This window comes from Colletotrichum lupini, chromosome 8, assembly GCF_023278565.1.
Source record: "Colletotrichum lupini chromosome 8, complete sequence".
NCBI lineage: Eukaryota > Fungi > Ascomycota > Sordariomycetes > Glomerellales > Glomerellaceae > Colletotrichum > Colletotrichum lupini.
The window spans coordinates 2,208,357-2,222,771 of record NC_064681.1 but is presented as its reverse complement, the minus strand read 5'-3'; the positions used below and the strand labels follow the sequence as shown (position 1 = coordinate 2,222,771).

Genomic DNA, 14,415 nt, shown 5'->3' with positions numbered 1-14,415 from the left:
CTGGATTTTCACTGCTTGATGTACACGTGGTCGCCGCGCTCAAGCACGGATACGTCCATGCCGACCTCGAGCCAGGCCTGCATGTACTCGACGCGATCGGTGCCCTCGAAGAGCGGGCACATTTGCATGCCGAGGCACCCCATGCGCGGGGCGCCCTCGTCGACATCGCGGAGCTTGCGGAGGGACCGGTCCGGTTCGGCGCCGTGGCGGGCGCCGGTTACTGGGTCGACGTTTGGCATTTTGCAGCTTTGAGGGGGTGTTAGTCAAGGTGTTTTTTTGAGTGAGTGAGTGAGTGAGTGAGTGAGTGAGTGAGTGAGTGAGTGAGTGAGTGAGTGAGTGAGTGAGTGAGTGAGTGAGTGAGTGAGTGAGTGAGTGAGTGAGTGAGTGAGTGAGTAAGTGAGTAAGTGAGTAAGTGAGTAAGTGAGTGTGGAAAGGAGGAAGGGAGATTACCGGACGGTACGGCACGAGACTTGGAATTTGGCCGGGACGGTGACCTTTGAGGTGCCCTGGGTGAAGTTGACCCATTTCCATGATTCCTCATCGTAGGCTGGCGCATCAGAGACTATGTTGTCACAGGATTTCGTCAGTAAAGCTCTTGAGCCTTAAAAGTTTGCCCGCTATCGAGCCTCTAGAGAGTCTCGAGGGAAGGAGATCATCTCATGCTATATTAAATCGAACTTACCAATGATGTTGGACCGGAACCTCCTGACATCGAGATGCTTGAGTTCGTCGTCCTTGGGCACCTTGGCGTCAAAGTCCTGGAGACTGCTGATGTTCATGATATGCAGGGGATACTTTTTTCAAATGATTCGTTAGCCTCAAGTCTCCTTCTCTCACTTCCCACACATCCAATTCTGATCCCTCTCAACGAAGAGAAACCCGAAAAAGGGGTAAGGGGTCGCAAAACCGAGAACCAAAGGAGGAACAAAAACTCACAGCATCCTGGAATCCAACAATAGGTTGATACCCAGCCTCCTCCTTCCGCGGCGCACACCGATACACCTCCCTCAACTGCCCCGGATCAACCCGGAACAGCGCCAGCTTGTTGCTCACCCCCAAATACCGACACAGCTCCCCCGGCAACTCCTTCTCCATGTTCAGAGCCGGCACGACCTCCTTCCACACCTTGACGTCCTCGCGCGTGTAACCGCGCTCCGCAATCTCCGCGTCCGTCGGGAACTCGACCGGCAACAGCACCTCCATCTCCGGCCGGCCCCTCCACCCGTCCCGGATCTTGGACGCCACCCACGACATGGTGCCCCGGAACCCCGGTTCCCGCCAGGGGAACCGCATCACGATCCACGCGTCGGAGGACTTTTCCATGAAGACTGTGGACTTGGTCGCGTCGGGCACGTAGACGTCTACCTTGACGGTCGCGAGGAGCGGGAACTGGCGCTGCGTGACGAATTCCCAGGTGTGTTCGTCCTTCGCCTCGGCCGAGTCGTCCACGGCGGCCGGGAAGCGGGACTTGAGCTGCGCGAAAGTGTACAGCCTGTCGAATTCCAGGCCCGTCGGGAGGAGCTTGCTCCGGGTCACTTCGATGCCGCGGCATGATTTGATGGGGTAGACGCAGAGCGCCTTGACCCGGGCGACGGGCCCGGTGCCGGTGCCGGCATTGGAAGTGCTGCCGGCGTCGGCCTTGACGGAGTACTGGTCCCGGAGGTTGCTCTTTGGCGGCGAGACGCCAATCTTGGTGTGGGTTGAGCGTAGGGCGTCGCTGGTGGTGGCCGGGATGGGGGGGAAGATGTAGAGGACCGGGACGAGGAAGCAGAGGAACGTGGCGAAGGGGAGGAGGTAGAAGCCGATGCCCAGGTGGTGTGGCTCACCCAGAGCGGATGCCGAGATATTTGGGTCCATTATGATTATGCTTCTTTCTCTCTCTCTGTTATTGCCGTTGATCCTGTTGTTGCTTGTATTCTCAATGTTTTGTTTGTTGTGTGCTCTCTGTGTACAACAGTATCTGGTTCTCCCTGCGATCGATCACTCACTCACTCACTTACTCCCTTGCTTGTAAGACGGATACGGGTGGGTTGTGATGAGAATCGGACGTGTGGTTGGAAGCTCCACCACCAATTTCACACACGTAATGTTTTACTTCGTCGACGATGTAATCGAGGGCTTCCAGTTCATGGTACGATATGAGCTTCACGACATCTCACCCTTTTAGAACCACGCTTCCTATTGACAGCGCGGCTGAAACCTTCCATTCATCCCTTTTGGCAGGGTCCAAGACCCCTACGGCCCGGGCGCGTGCTTGATGCTGGCCTCACGTGCAGAATCAAGTGACCAGCTTCTTCCAAGAGACAGTTTCCCCTGCTTAGTCATTCAACCCTCCCCCAAGGGAAGCTGGTCTGTGCTTGAAACGAAACTTGGTCCAAGGAAACTCGGTCCCGAGTCCCCCGCGCCTGATTTCAGAACCGCCGCACGTATGGGCGGTGGGCAACGGTATCTGCAGTTCCGTTACTGGTGTCTGTATGTAGCTCCCTAGGAGCACCCACGGCCACCTCGAGACGTATAATCGTCAATTCGAAACAAAAGCAGGGGAATTGTTGCGATCTTCGTTGCGAAAAGCGGGATGATGCCATCAGCACGGGGGACTGCAGATGCCACGTACTGGCGACCCCTACACCCCTATCAGCCACAGCAGATGGATGACGCCAACATCCCCATCACCCTGCCACGCCTCCTTGTCGATTCTTACGTCCGTATGCGTAATAACTTTAGAGGTGCTGTGACACATCTCTAGCGGCAATTAGTCTCGGCGCCTTTTGAATTTTTATTTTCCTTCAGTTGGCTTCTGTCTTGTGCGACGAATTAATTTCATGACTCCCGGACGCTTCAGCATTGGGATTTGATGTCGAACGGGGAAGGGCGCATGAGATCGTCCGCCAGCCTCCAGGTCTAGAAGAACCATTACCTATGTACCTCAACAAGTCGATCTGGAGGTGTAAACCCTTCCTTCAGGGCGAATTGTTAAGGACCCGACGAGGTTCTTCCGACAACCTCTGAGCATCATAGCATTCGCAAGGTACCGACAGCTTTAGCCGCCGCTTCTAACTCGGTCGTCGCGTTACCGACGTAGCAGGAGTGACTGTAACGCTAAGTTCGTATATCACCAAGGAAGAACGCCTCCGACCGCGAGTGGCTTTGCGCCCGTTGTAATCTGATGGCAACAGATGAGGTTGGGCTGCTGTTGAGTGTGAGTGAATGCCACTCGGTCTGATCGCAATGTCACAATGGGCTGGCGAACATAGTCCGTTCCTGGCGTAGCATCCATTGGGCGTCTCCTGCATAATCCCCGAGAGGAAATCCCAAACTGGTAGCATTGCAACAGGAGAGGAAGGTAAGGTGATGTCGTTGATGCCCATTGCGATTGGATGTTCAAATCCAGAGTAGTATCCCCTCGTCGGATCGGAAAATTCGAAGGCGGGCTGTCCCTGAGACTGCGCGAAAGAACTTTGAGGCTGCATGGATCCAGTTCCATGGGATCTACAAATACGGTCTGGTATGGTCTGATCACTGTTGGTCCAGCTCTTCAATCTGCCGACTGGTAGATGCGCGCTGGTCTGCTGTGATAAATGCGAGTACATGTGAACTATCCCTTGAAAAAACTCTGGAAGTCCTACTGTTACTCGCCATGTTAAGCTCCAGTACCAGAGGCGGAGGAGTAACAAGACGAAGCCAATGTCACCATGTGTATGGCTGTGTAATAGATCGATCACGAATGCCTTTCCAATAGGAAGAATGGTAATGGTTGCACCGATACTATGCGACCAGGGAAGCTTTGAGATATCGGCAGATCATTTGCATCGTTCCTGCGCCTCTGACCCGTCTGGGACGCGCGTTATAGGTAGGTAGTAGCCTTTGAGGAATTCGGCCCGGACGAAGAAGAGCCGCACGTCCATCTAAAGTGTGAGGTACCGTATGGAAGAGGCCATTGCGATGCTCAATGCCGAAAGTAATTCGTCAATCGCGTCGGAGATTGACAAAGAAAGGCGCATGTATCGATATACCCTACACCGGATGGTACTTTGCCGCGGATTTCGAAGAGAAGATCAGGATGCTACTCTGATACTGTGACTGTGGCTTTGAGGTCTGAACACATAGACCCTGACTGGGGACGGGAAAGAGAAGGCATCCCACAACCCGGCTTAGATCGCATGGCTGAGCGAAGACGACATCCCGGAGCGGTCGGTCCACTCAGCGCCATCCGGGGTAAGAACTTGATATCAAAGCGCACGATGAGTATGGTCGCAGATGATGGACAACCTCACCAGGTTTTCACCAAGCAGCACGAGCTGGGGTGTACAAGCTACAGACCGCATATTCCTTCAGGTCAGCATCTCCATCTTGTAGAAAGGTACACAGCTGGTTGAGTAGGAGTAGATACGGAGCATCTTAAAGCGACCATCACCAAAGTCTCCTGAACATGGAACAAGAATTAGAAATTACTAGAGGCCTTTGCGCCCGTAGTAAGACATGGCTGACCCCATAGCAACTGGGTATGATGATGACCAATGAACCGTGATTGCAAAAGGCGAGGAATGACGGCGATGGTCATCACAGTGGGTTGGCTGTGGCTCCTAGGGAGTCGAGGCCAGGACCTTCTCTCCAAGACTGACGTATGCCTGGGCCCTGTGTTTGGATGCCTCTCTTAAGATGCGGGTTTTCCCCCTCCCCTTTCCCATCTCCCGGGTAATTACGCAGTGATGGTCCTCTGTTGATATGCCGTCCTTGATGCCTTTGATGACTTTTGTTCCCTGTTCATAGGTAGTCGTGTATGTTGATGTCAACATGGGGCTGTAGTAGAGCCATGTTGTTGGCTAGTCTGGTTGATTCAACCTGAAAACGCCTTCCTCATTGTGTCAGCCATCCGCTTGATCTTTTAGATAAGTTAGCTATCGGAGCATATGCCAACATGGGTTTGGTGAACATACCTACAGTCGATTTGACCAGCCACAACGGCAGGGCCTCTTTGCTGATCTCACTTGACGGCACTTGCGATTGCTTCAAAGCCAATGCTGGCCGCTTCTGCCCCACTGTGAAAGGATGGGAAAGCGGACGAAGTACAGAACGATGTGAAGCCTTGGGTTCATCTGAGGACGAGGCCCCCATGCCCCCCGTCTTTGCGATCCTTCTAGGCCCTGGCTAGGCAAATTTTGGTAAGACGCCAAGCATCGTTGGCCTTTTTGTTTTCGCGCTAGACTTTTGGACGAAAGACGTTCGTGGTATGGCGAGTGGCTGCATATATGTTAACCAAATGCGGGTTCGCGTTCTTTGTTCAGGCATGTACCTCTCTCTCTCGAGAGAGAGAGGTACAATCATGTTGCGTTCTTTTGTGAAGACTGATTGACTCTGCCAGTCTATGGATGGTTGTGCCCAGATTTGGCAGAATACCGGAAGAGCTATAGCGTGCTTCGATGCTGGCAGCAATTGAGCATTTTCTACCGCTTGTCGCCCTTAACGCAAAGGTCATACCTAACATTTGGGATTCTTCTCCGGGTCCGCGGGAGTCGAAGTCAGGTTTCTCTTGATTTGTTGTAATACCGAGCAGCTTCCCGCCTCCGGGGGTTGCTAGGATATGAGCAAGGGAGCCATTATCACTTTCGTTCGGCGTCGTGCTCGTTTGATCACTGCGTGTAAAGCTAAAGGCTATATCAAGCCATCTTATTACTTGTGATTTGCAAACCGTATCCGCCATGTCGCGCTGCCAAACATGACTGTCTTCTGGTACTACCAGCCTTTCGCAGGCAGTTCATCCGATGGCGTCAACCTCGAAAGGGCAAGACGTTTTGGTGACACTATTGAGCAAAATAAGCCAACGGCCGTTACCGTTGACTATCTGCAGCGATCAAGATTCCGCGCGCCACAGATGGTTCAACGGCTGTTGTAACGTTTGCAAACTTTTCATCCTCGATTTCTGCAACTCGCGAGTGCCGTTGGGCAACGATTTCGTTCCCAATTGAGAACCGTATGCCATGTTTGCTTGTCCAAGCAGTCCCTCCATTTCGGGGTGGGTTAGTTGTCAAATCCGTGTCGTAACTTTGCAAGGAGTCTCTATCGACCAGGCCACGCTAGATTAGGCCACTGTCAGGATTTGAATAGGGAGCCTGGGGCCGTAGCTGCAGGACTGTGGGAACTATTGAGCATGATGCTTGTGCTTCTGTGAGGGGTCCTATCTGGGCGTATTCCCCTTTTCTATGGGTAGATGCATCCCGTCCCTGTTATGGAGTGTTGATCCACAGACGAGAAGGCCACATAGTTGACGGCTAACATGTGATTTGCTGGAGTATCCGTATACGAACGGCGCTTCTCTTGGTCATCTCTCAATGACAATATTGACTGCTCTGTGCTGGGGGTATGTAGTGGGAAAAAACTCTTGGCCGTCGTTGAACCCGGTGGTCAGCATCGAGGTTCCGAGGCGGCCGACATATTGAGAAACAAATCTGCAGTCGGTACCCGTATCAAAACCCATGATCCCAACAAGGACCCAGAACTATGACCGCCTCCTTGGTGGGGTATTGCAAAAAGCAATGAAGGAAGACTTGCGAGAGGCTTCAGGGCTCAGGCCTGTCGTAGGCCCCCTTGTCTCGGGGCGTGCCTTGCCACGGGAAATCTGCAACCCTGCACCGGCAGCGGATGACCTGGGTCACCAAGAACGGTAGGAGAAAGTGAGGTGCGTCTGTTGCTTGGGACTATACCAGACGACTAACACCCTCGACGGTGGAACAAAGTAGGACATAGAGCGCTGCAAATAAAATTGCGAGACGATGGCGGTTTTGTGGCGAATCCTGCAAATGAGACCATGCATTATCTTTTCCGGATAAAGCGTCTTCTCCGTCATATATGACGGGTTTGAAGACTCGTCCCGGTGGGCCAGATCCTGCTATAGGGTGCTACTTTTGATATTGAAGCAAACAGCATGGATGGTATGAAGTCGCAGCTTCGAGCAGCTGATTGCGTCGTGACTCGGGTTCTCCCGAGCCATAGTAGACTGTGGTGCGGTGCGGTACGACGCGGATAGGACGGTTGGATTAAGACGCAACAAGCCCAGAAGCGCTGCAAACTTTCGACCAGGCCAGGCTGACATGCTGGAAAAAAAAGTTGAGGGGTATTTTCTGTTCTAGAAGCCGGGCCGGCGGTGATGGGCGTGACAGAACCAAACCACGCAAGAAACAGGGACAGAATTGGGTTCCATTGTGCGGCAAACACGGAGCAGATGAGACGTTGCAGTCCATCTGGATGATCGATTTGTTAACGCGCTGTCGACTGGGAGAGTGTAGGGCGAAGCAAAGTCTAAAGCTTCAGCTCAGCTAGTCTTTTTGGTGCAATGTAGAGCCAAGATGCTCAGAGATGCATTTGGAGCATGCCGTTTTTGGCGACGGACGCACAGGGCGCTTATTCTTTGGTGTGACTTGTGAGGGCGGATGTGAGGTGTGTTTAAACTGTGGCGGCGTGCAATAAGGCTGATTATCCGGTAGGTATTACTTGACAGCTGCAAGCAGCAAACCATGGGAATGGAGTGGATGACTGAGATGGTCCAGGTCCAGCTGAGATGTCTCGGAAAGTGCCGCAATTCGCCTTTCGTTGACCAAGCTCACTGGCGCTGTCGCTCAGGAGCCGTAGTTTATTTTAAAAAATTGCTGCGTCGCGATGGAATTTTGCTTTGAATGTGCGAGAGAAGATGCAATGCGGTGCGATGCAGCGCAGTGCATGACATGACATGGCATTGCAGCAGCTGAATCTAAGTTACAGCACACTCCATATTGTTGTCCACAACCGTCCCAAGCTAAGAGGGCGAATGAGGCAAGTGTGGCCACATGAGATGCATCTCAGGCGAGTACCTATGCCCATGGGCCAGTTCCTAGGGGCGGAAAGACGCGGGAAGTGACTGGCCGGGGAAATGGAAGGAAGGACCTTAGGTAGATGGTAAGTACAGATACGGGTACGTATACCTTCTCAATCAGTATTACTACCTTAACCCAGCTTCACAGGTACAGATATATACGACTGAGCCGACTGCTGCCAAACCTCAGGTACTGCCTTTGCCAGTAGCAGCTGCAGTTTCCTTCCGACCGTGAAAAAGAAAAGAGACAAGTGTACAAATTCCAAGAAAACATGTAATGGAGGCAAAAAAAAAAAAAAAAAAAGACCGGCAGGTGCACAATGCTGCAGCGCACCTTCGATCGGTCTGGGCCGCTAAAAACCATTGGATCGGATCATTGCACGTTAAATTCATAATACCGTAACGCCGCAATGAGGCATATCCCAGTTCAAACCGACATCTGACTGGCTGGGGGCGGCGTGAGGAGGGGGAGAGAGAGAGAGCGTGTGTGTGTGTGTGTGTGTGTGAGAAGATGGGCAATGGCAACCTACCTTAAGTCAGCTCGTGCCGTATGCCGTAGCACAGTGGGAAGAAGAGGAGGCAACTTGTTGGAGAAGTGAGAGAAAAGGATGTTGTTGGAGAAAGTAGACTGCGAGGAGCTGTGTGAGTGAAGTCACTGAAGTGGTGTGTGAGCGTGCAGCGTGAGATGTGAGGCAAGGCGCAATGATCAAGAGCCGGCACTTTCCCTACCATCCGGATCTTACCTGAGAATTTGAAAGCACGCGCTACACATTGCAGGTCCCTGTCCAGCCTCGGTCTTCCTTGCTCAAGCTCGGCCCCTAAAGCAGGTGCAATGCGGAGATGAAGCCACCGTGCAAGGTTGGACGCTGTAATTTTGAATTCTTCACTGAGGGACTTGCGGATATTGAAGCCGACTTTGGCATATGTTGGCAGCTTCATGACTTAGGGCACTGGAATCATGGAATAGGAAAACATGGTTATTACATGGTAGACCACTGATTATTGAGGTAAGGCAGTGTACCTTGCTCTGGAGTCTGCTTGGTGCTAACTGGGGTTCCGCCACCCACCGCTCTTTTATTTTTGCTTCTCATTTTGTGGGATTCCACTCCTGTATCAAGATATAATAGTACCTAGTGTAGACGACAGAATTGAATGATTCAGGAAGGTCCAAGGGAAAATCGAGGTTCGTAAGACCATGTATGCATAGACACAGTTCCTTGGCCATTAGATTATCCAATGATCGACTCGTTGCAAACTTTGACCGATATATATTTGGCCATAGGAACGAACTCTGGTTGGACGAATGCATCAAGTCTCCAGTGTATCGTCGGATCTTGCGTTGCCGCGCATTCCTTGAATCCATGAACATGACTGCATACCGAGTTGTCACTGACTCTTGAGTCTCAACCCCAACTCCTTTTGACCCTCCTCGTACGCCTGAAGTAGAGTGTCGAATGCGGATGGAAATGTGTTCAGGTCCAGGATATGAGCAGGGCTTTGCTCCCAAGGTACTCCATTCGGATAGACCACGGGGCCATGTCATGTTTCTCTCCGATTACCAAATTGGCAGAATTGAGGCAGGCACGGCAGGAAAGACGAGGGGAAGGGGGGGGGGGGTTCGACGAGCCGTGGGCCGCCTGCTTTCTGCTTCGAAGTAAGTGAGTACGGAGTAAGGTAGGCGGTACCTACGGAGTATTCCATGATCCATACGGAGTACTGCATAGTAAGGTACTCCGTACCTAAGCAGGTTGAGTCTTGACAAAAGGCCCCCGGCGCCGACGGCACCATGGGACCGAATCGTGGGAACTTGGAAGGTGGACCCGGCCCGTCCAGTTTTTGACTCCTGCTGTTTCGAGACTTGATCATCCAAGAGGGCCTGCTTGGGGCCTGCTTTTCCTGCCCTCTTTTGCAGCACATTAATTACATAATACTCTTTTAAACTCACCATCCCCACTCGGGCTACTCTCCACTTTCTTTTTTTCCTTCCGTTCCGCGGATGCCTTGTTCGTCTGCCATCTCTTCTGCGTCAGGTCTTTCAAGTTCCATGCCATCGTGCCTGTGCTGCGATACAACACGACGAACACAATTCCCACGTGACTCCCACGCTTTTCGTTTTTTTCACTTCTCGATATGGCTGGTCAGGCCACGCGATATGCAAAGCCTGGTCTGAACCAATCTGGATCAAAGTAAACGGTGCCCAGGTTATCGTTGTCGCATCTCAATTTAAGCCCCCTGTAACCTCGAGCTACCTATCTGGACACAACTGGAATCTGGATGATTCAACAAGACATCTACATACGGATATGGGTACGACGTACTGCACAATGCAATGCCTACGCCCGCTGGCCATGATCAACTCGATGAATCTAGCCATCAGTACAAAGCAATCCGGACACTTCTCCATCTCCTGAGTCCCCAGCTGCTCCCCTTCCAAATATCCTCCTTACCGCGCACGACAGCGTTTGCCGCATATCGACTAATGCAGGCTCGACCTCCCGCCTTGAACGAGCCCTGTCAGATCAACCTTTGGCACGCCCACTTGGCTGCCTTTTTAGCTGCGCAAAGTACGTATTACGGAGCAAGAAACCACCCTCGCCTTCTGCCGCTCATCCTGGCATGGGACGATGTTGCTCTGCTTGCATGTTGGGATTGTTGATCAGTGCCCGCTTTCGATCCACAGCCGACGCCTCCATTGGCCTCAACCACTGGCATGGCCCTCCCTGCCCCGACTGTCCTGGGACGGAAGCCAGTCTCGATCGTCGACTCCTACGAAGTTTCCCTATATCCGGACTGCGTACGGAGTACACAGACAGTACTGCTCTCCCGCTTTTGGTCGAGATGCGCCAGCGCCAGACGCCCTCGAGCAAGTGGTCCGTTGATGTATTCACTGCAAGCAATTGATATTCTCGATCTTGCACATCAGCCGTCGTCCCTGGGATCTCCTCTGTTCATTCGACATAGCCGTCATATCGCGTACGGATACGCAATACCTACCCAAGGATTCTGGCATAGACTCAAGGAGGTTAGACAGTTCAACGAGCTTCTCGGGACCACAGGGGGGGAGGGGGGAACCGCCCAGGCACTGGGATTACATGAACCAACAGGGCGGAGAAACTTTCAATCAGGTACCCTTTTGCCAGGGCCAGTCCTCTCCCCTGGCATCTTGCTAGCTTTGTGGTGCTTCAGCTGCGATGTTTTCCTTTTCTCAACCGTCAGACGGCTCGATACTGAATCGAGTCGCTCCCTCAGCTGCATCTTATTGTCAACGCCTGCCCCCTTCGATCCCGCCGACTCCCGTTCTCCAAATCCAGCTTCTCCACTCAAGTGCGACATGTCACTGAGCACAGGCACCGGCAGCTACACTACAGCAACAGACGACGGCGGCAACGGCACCGACCTGAACTCATTTCTCGTCCCATCCTCAGGACCGCCGCCTTTTTAAGCATGGGCGCTAGCGGCATCAGGTTCCCAAAGCCAAGAAAGCTAGATTATGCTGCCGCTACTGCTCTCACATCTCTGTCTGCCCTTGCGCCCTCCGCCACACCACCCCGGCCGCACCTCCCGACCCCATGTCTGTGCTCCCGCTCCAACGACACCCCCTTCACCATTTCAATGACATCGAAACCTGGGACCCAAGACCTGGAAGTGGGTGTGGAGTGTGGGTGTGGCTAGGGTTGATGAGGGGTGCTGGTCTCTCTGTCTTGCTCCTCTTCCTGATGCCTCCACTAAGCCCATGGCTCGACGCCCCGACAGCCTGGGAACACGCAAAGCATCCATGAGTGCCTGGCCAGTCAGTCCCCTTCTTCTGGTATTCCCCCGTGCCTCTGGCCGTTCGTCCCGCTGCAAATTGGGCGTGTTCCACGGGTCCTTGGCTCCTTTCTGCAAATTCTGCTAGCAACGATAGCTCGGACTCGGCGGGGAACATCTTGCTGCGGATACTGCTCATATGGTTCGAAATTCGAATACGATCATTCCAAGTAATACACCCATTGTGACGGGTATCTGTCAACAGGTCCACGGGAGCTTCCCATCATCAATCTCCGCCGTCTTAGACAGGACCAGGCCCACATTGTCTAAGAGTGACCTTTTAACACGAGCTCATAGGCCTAGAGTTGTGACTGGACGCCAGGGCTTGGACAAGTTCCGCGCTAGAGTGGCACAGAAGAACGCGCCCACGGTTTTCTTAAACTGCCAGACGAGCGCTGGCGCCGCTCAACGCATCTGCGCTACACGGCAAATTTGCGCGGACAGGCTTTTAAGGAACGCGGTTTCAAAGGATGGGCCTGGCGGCCGTGTATGTGCAACTTGGGTCGTACTAAGCAACTAGTGAGGACGCCGCCGTTCACTCATCCATGTCGATTCCAGGGCGAGTATGCCCAGCTGTCACGGCTCTTCTCTCGCGGGATCCGAGATCAGAACATCAGATCAACAACAGGAACCTCCACATCATTTTCAGCTAGACTGCTGTTGATCAAACTTCAACAACCAGATGTTGACAGGGCTTCAATTATCTGCTTTTCCCGCCCAACCCCAGCAAGCTCATTCCCAGCTTTGCCCCCACCACCGACCTGGGCGCTTGCTTTGGCCCGTTACATCACCTTAGACACAAGACCCTTGTCTCATCATTCTGCCAGGGCTTATCTGTGCCTCTTCTTCCGCCGGGTTCTGACGTTCAGTCCAGTTCCTGATCCAGAGTCCTTTGTACTTTGTACGCTTGTGAGGAGGAAACCCATCTCTTCAGGCGGAGGGGTGAGTCGAACCTGTCTGCCGGTACCGCTGGGTCGGACGATCTTTACTCTTCTCCCTATGCTAAGACTTTGGGCAGACGGCCAGACCAATTCGAGCACAGCCCGGACATTCACAGCCGTTTGGGCTTAGGACGACCAGCCGTTGCCACGTTCATCAGTAGACACGGGTGGTGACGGGACTCCATATCACGCCTTGGATCGGCCTCTTGCCAGCGTCTGCCACGCCTCAGCCGCCCCAGCACTCACGCGCCATCCCGGAACCTTAATCAATCTAGGGCCGTCTTTCCAAACCGCTTCTCCCGAGGCTAGGGAACCACCAGCAAGACACAGAGCTCGCAAGGGTGGCTGCGCCAAAAACCCCTTCACCCCGCGCCAGCTTCTTTCATCACTTTTCAGCACAACCGTTCTCTATCCCAGTCCATTCCTGAGTATCCTATTACTGTTGTGGACTGTCCAACCGTCTAGACATTTCACATTTTCGGCAAGTCACGTATTCTAGGCCACCTCAGAGCTGCCCATCTGGTCGACTCTCGCTCCCTACTTGGCGCCACCCACCCGTACACCATCACACACCAGCGGGCTTTTTGACTTTGGAATCTACATTCCACGCCTCTTCTGGCTGTAACGCAGCTACAATACCCACATGTTTGGGCAGTTTCGTCTCACTTTTGGCCTTACCGCTGGCTTCGAGTCTTCAGATCTGACGTACTCATCTGCTTGAATCTCTTCGGCAACCCTTTCACTCGATCTAATCCCCTTGTCGGGCCCAAGTGAGTGGAACGAGGCACATCGATACCTTACTCACCAAGCCGTTGCCGTGTATTTCGTTATACAATACGGCGTATTCTTCGTACTCGTCGATATTCAGGACCAATCTTCATGCCAGTTGGCGCTTCATCAGGCCCTTGAGTTCCAACTAGGCTTAGGCCAACCACAACGGCCCTCCACATTCTCAACAGCTTCCAAGTGCTTTTGAGCTCTGCCGGGATCGATTCAGACACGGAGGCCAGACAACACCACCTCACCATCTCTGTCTAGGTCTTGATTTCCCTTCCTAGCGTAGTAGCTTCCAGGAGCCCCCGCCATAACGCCAATCTTACCAGCAGATCAACAGAGCGCGAGCTGCGATACCCGCTCTCCAGTCAACCCAGTTACATTGTGGCCGTCCCAGTGCCCCACTACCGTCATCACCACCCGCAGTAAAGGCTATCGAAAGAACTGGTGTGGCTCTGGGTGACCGAGACCCTCTTCTGAGTGGAACAGTTCGCCCTTTCACTACTTCCCCCAAAACAAGGAGCGAATAATCTCCCTCCCAAGTCCGCTCACAACTACAACCACAGACCCCTCTCGACATATGCCGGGTCCGCCGTTTCTGTTCCCCTAGCCATTTTATGGAATACGTAGGTTGCCACGGACTCAAGCTACAGCTTTGAAGGAACAGTATCCATGCCCCGGATCAGATTCTACCAGCTCGCCATCTCAAGCTCTCGATTTGATCTACCTAGCCGGGCCACCGCGTCCCTCTATCCGGGCGGCTCCTCCTTCCACAGCTCTCCGTCTTTTTACCTCAAGGAATTCATTCCCTAACAACAACTTGGCTCACTCCATCCTTTTGCTTGCTTGGACATATTCCGCCTAGTCTAGCCACCCCACCATAGCTCGCATTGCCGTCACGATTAGCGACCCACGAACTCCAAGGGATACGGATTTGCGGTCCTTCTGAGTACAGGCAGAGCATGCCAGCTCCCCCAAGGTCATCGTAGCACACGATCCACAAAATCTCACCTTCTCAGTCCCTTGCCTTCCGCCTAAAAACCACGG

At 53.1% G+C, this 14,415-nt stretch overlaps 5 protein-coding genes across 5 annotated transcripts; 2 read left to right on the top strand and 3 right to left on the bottom strand.

Moving 5' to 3' along the window:
- Positions 1–8: 8 nt before the first annotated feature.
- Positions 9–2,130, bottom strand: CLUP02_15152 (MOSC domain-containing protein; the record flags this gene model as incomplete). The annotated part of the gene is made up of 5 exons (XM_049294076.1): positions 9–246; positions 451–562; positions 683–794; positions 937–1,900; positions 2,096–2,130. 5 exons carry the CDS (start codon positions 2,128–2,130, stop codon positions 9–11), a joined length of 1,461 nt encoding a protein of 486 aa, XP_049151222.1.
- A 923-nt stretch (positions 2,131–3,053) lies between these two features.
- CLUP02_15151 (uncharacterized protein) lies at positions 3,054–3,905 on the bottom strand (the record flags this gene model as incomplete). The annotated part of the gene is made up of 3 exons (XM_049294075.1): positions 3,054–3,190; positions 3,251–3,765; positions 3,829–3,905. The coding sequence occupies 3 exons, from the start codon at positions 3,903–3,905 to the stop codon at positions 3,054–3,056; spliced, it is 729 nt and encodes a 242-aa protein (XP_049151221.1).
- A 678-nt stretch (positions 3,906–4,583) lies between these two features.
- Positions 4,584–5,980, bottom strand: CLUP02_15150 (uncharacterized protein; the record flags this gene model as incomplete). The annotated part of the gene is made up of 9 exons (XM_049294074.1): positions 4,584–4,628; positions 4,704–4,823; positions 4,942–4,987; positions 5,041–5,241; positions 5,294–5,363; positions 5,479–5,621; positions 5,690–5,733; positions 5,801–5,838; positions 5,905–5,980. 9 exons carry the CDS (start codon positions 5,978–5,980, stop codon positions 4,584–4,586), a joined length of 783 nt encoding a protein of 260 aa, XP_049151220.1.
- A 1,373-nt stretch (positions 5,981–7,353) lies between these two features.
- On the top strand, positions 7,354–8,203 carry CLUP02_15149 (uncharacterized protein; the record flags this gene model as incomplete). The annotated part of the gene is made up of 6 exons (XM_049294073.1): positions 7,354–7,434; positions 7,503–7,586; positions 7,736–7,771; positions 7,837–7,887; positions 8,037–8,077; positions 8,176–8,203. 6 exons carry the CDS (start codon positions 7,354–7,356, stop codon positions 8,201–8,203), a joined length of 321 nt encoding a protein of 106 aa, XP_049151219.1.
- A 1,773-nt stretch (positions 8,204–9,976) lies between these two features.
- CLUP02_15148 (uncharacterized protein) lies at positions 9,977–14,181 on the top strand (the record flags this gene model as incomplete). Its single annotated transcript, XM_049294072.1, has 16 exons — positions 9,977–10,032; positions 10,134–10,160; positions 10,217–10,472; positions 10,527–11,258; positions 11,321–11,504; positions 11,577–11,795; positions 11,859–11,917; positions 11,976–12,140; positions 12,212–12,595; positions 12,725–12,997; positions 13,060–13,151; positions 13,225–13,299; positions 13,366–13,560; positions 13,653–13,793; positions 13,858–13,968; positions 14,022–14,181. The coding sequence occupies 16 exons, from the start codon at positions 9,977–9,979 to the stop codon at positions 14,179–14,181; spliced, it is 3,129 nt and encodes a 1,042-aa protein (XP_049151218.1).
- Positions 14,182–14,415: the final 234 nt, after the last annotated feature.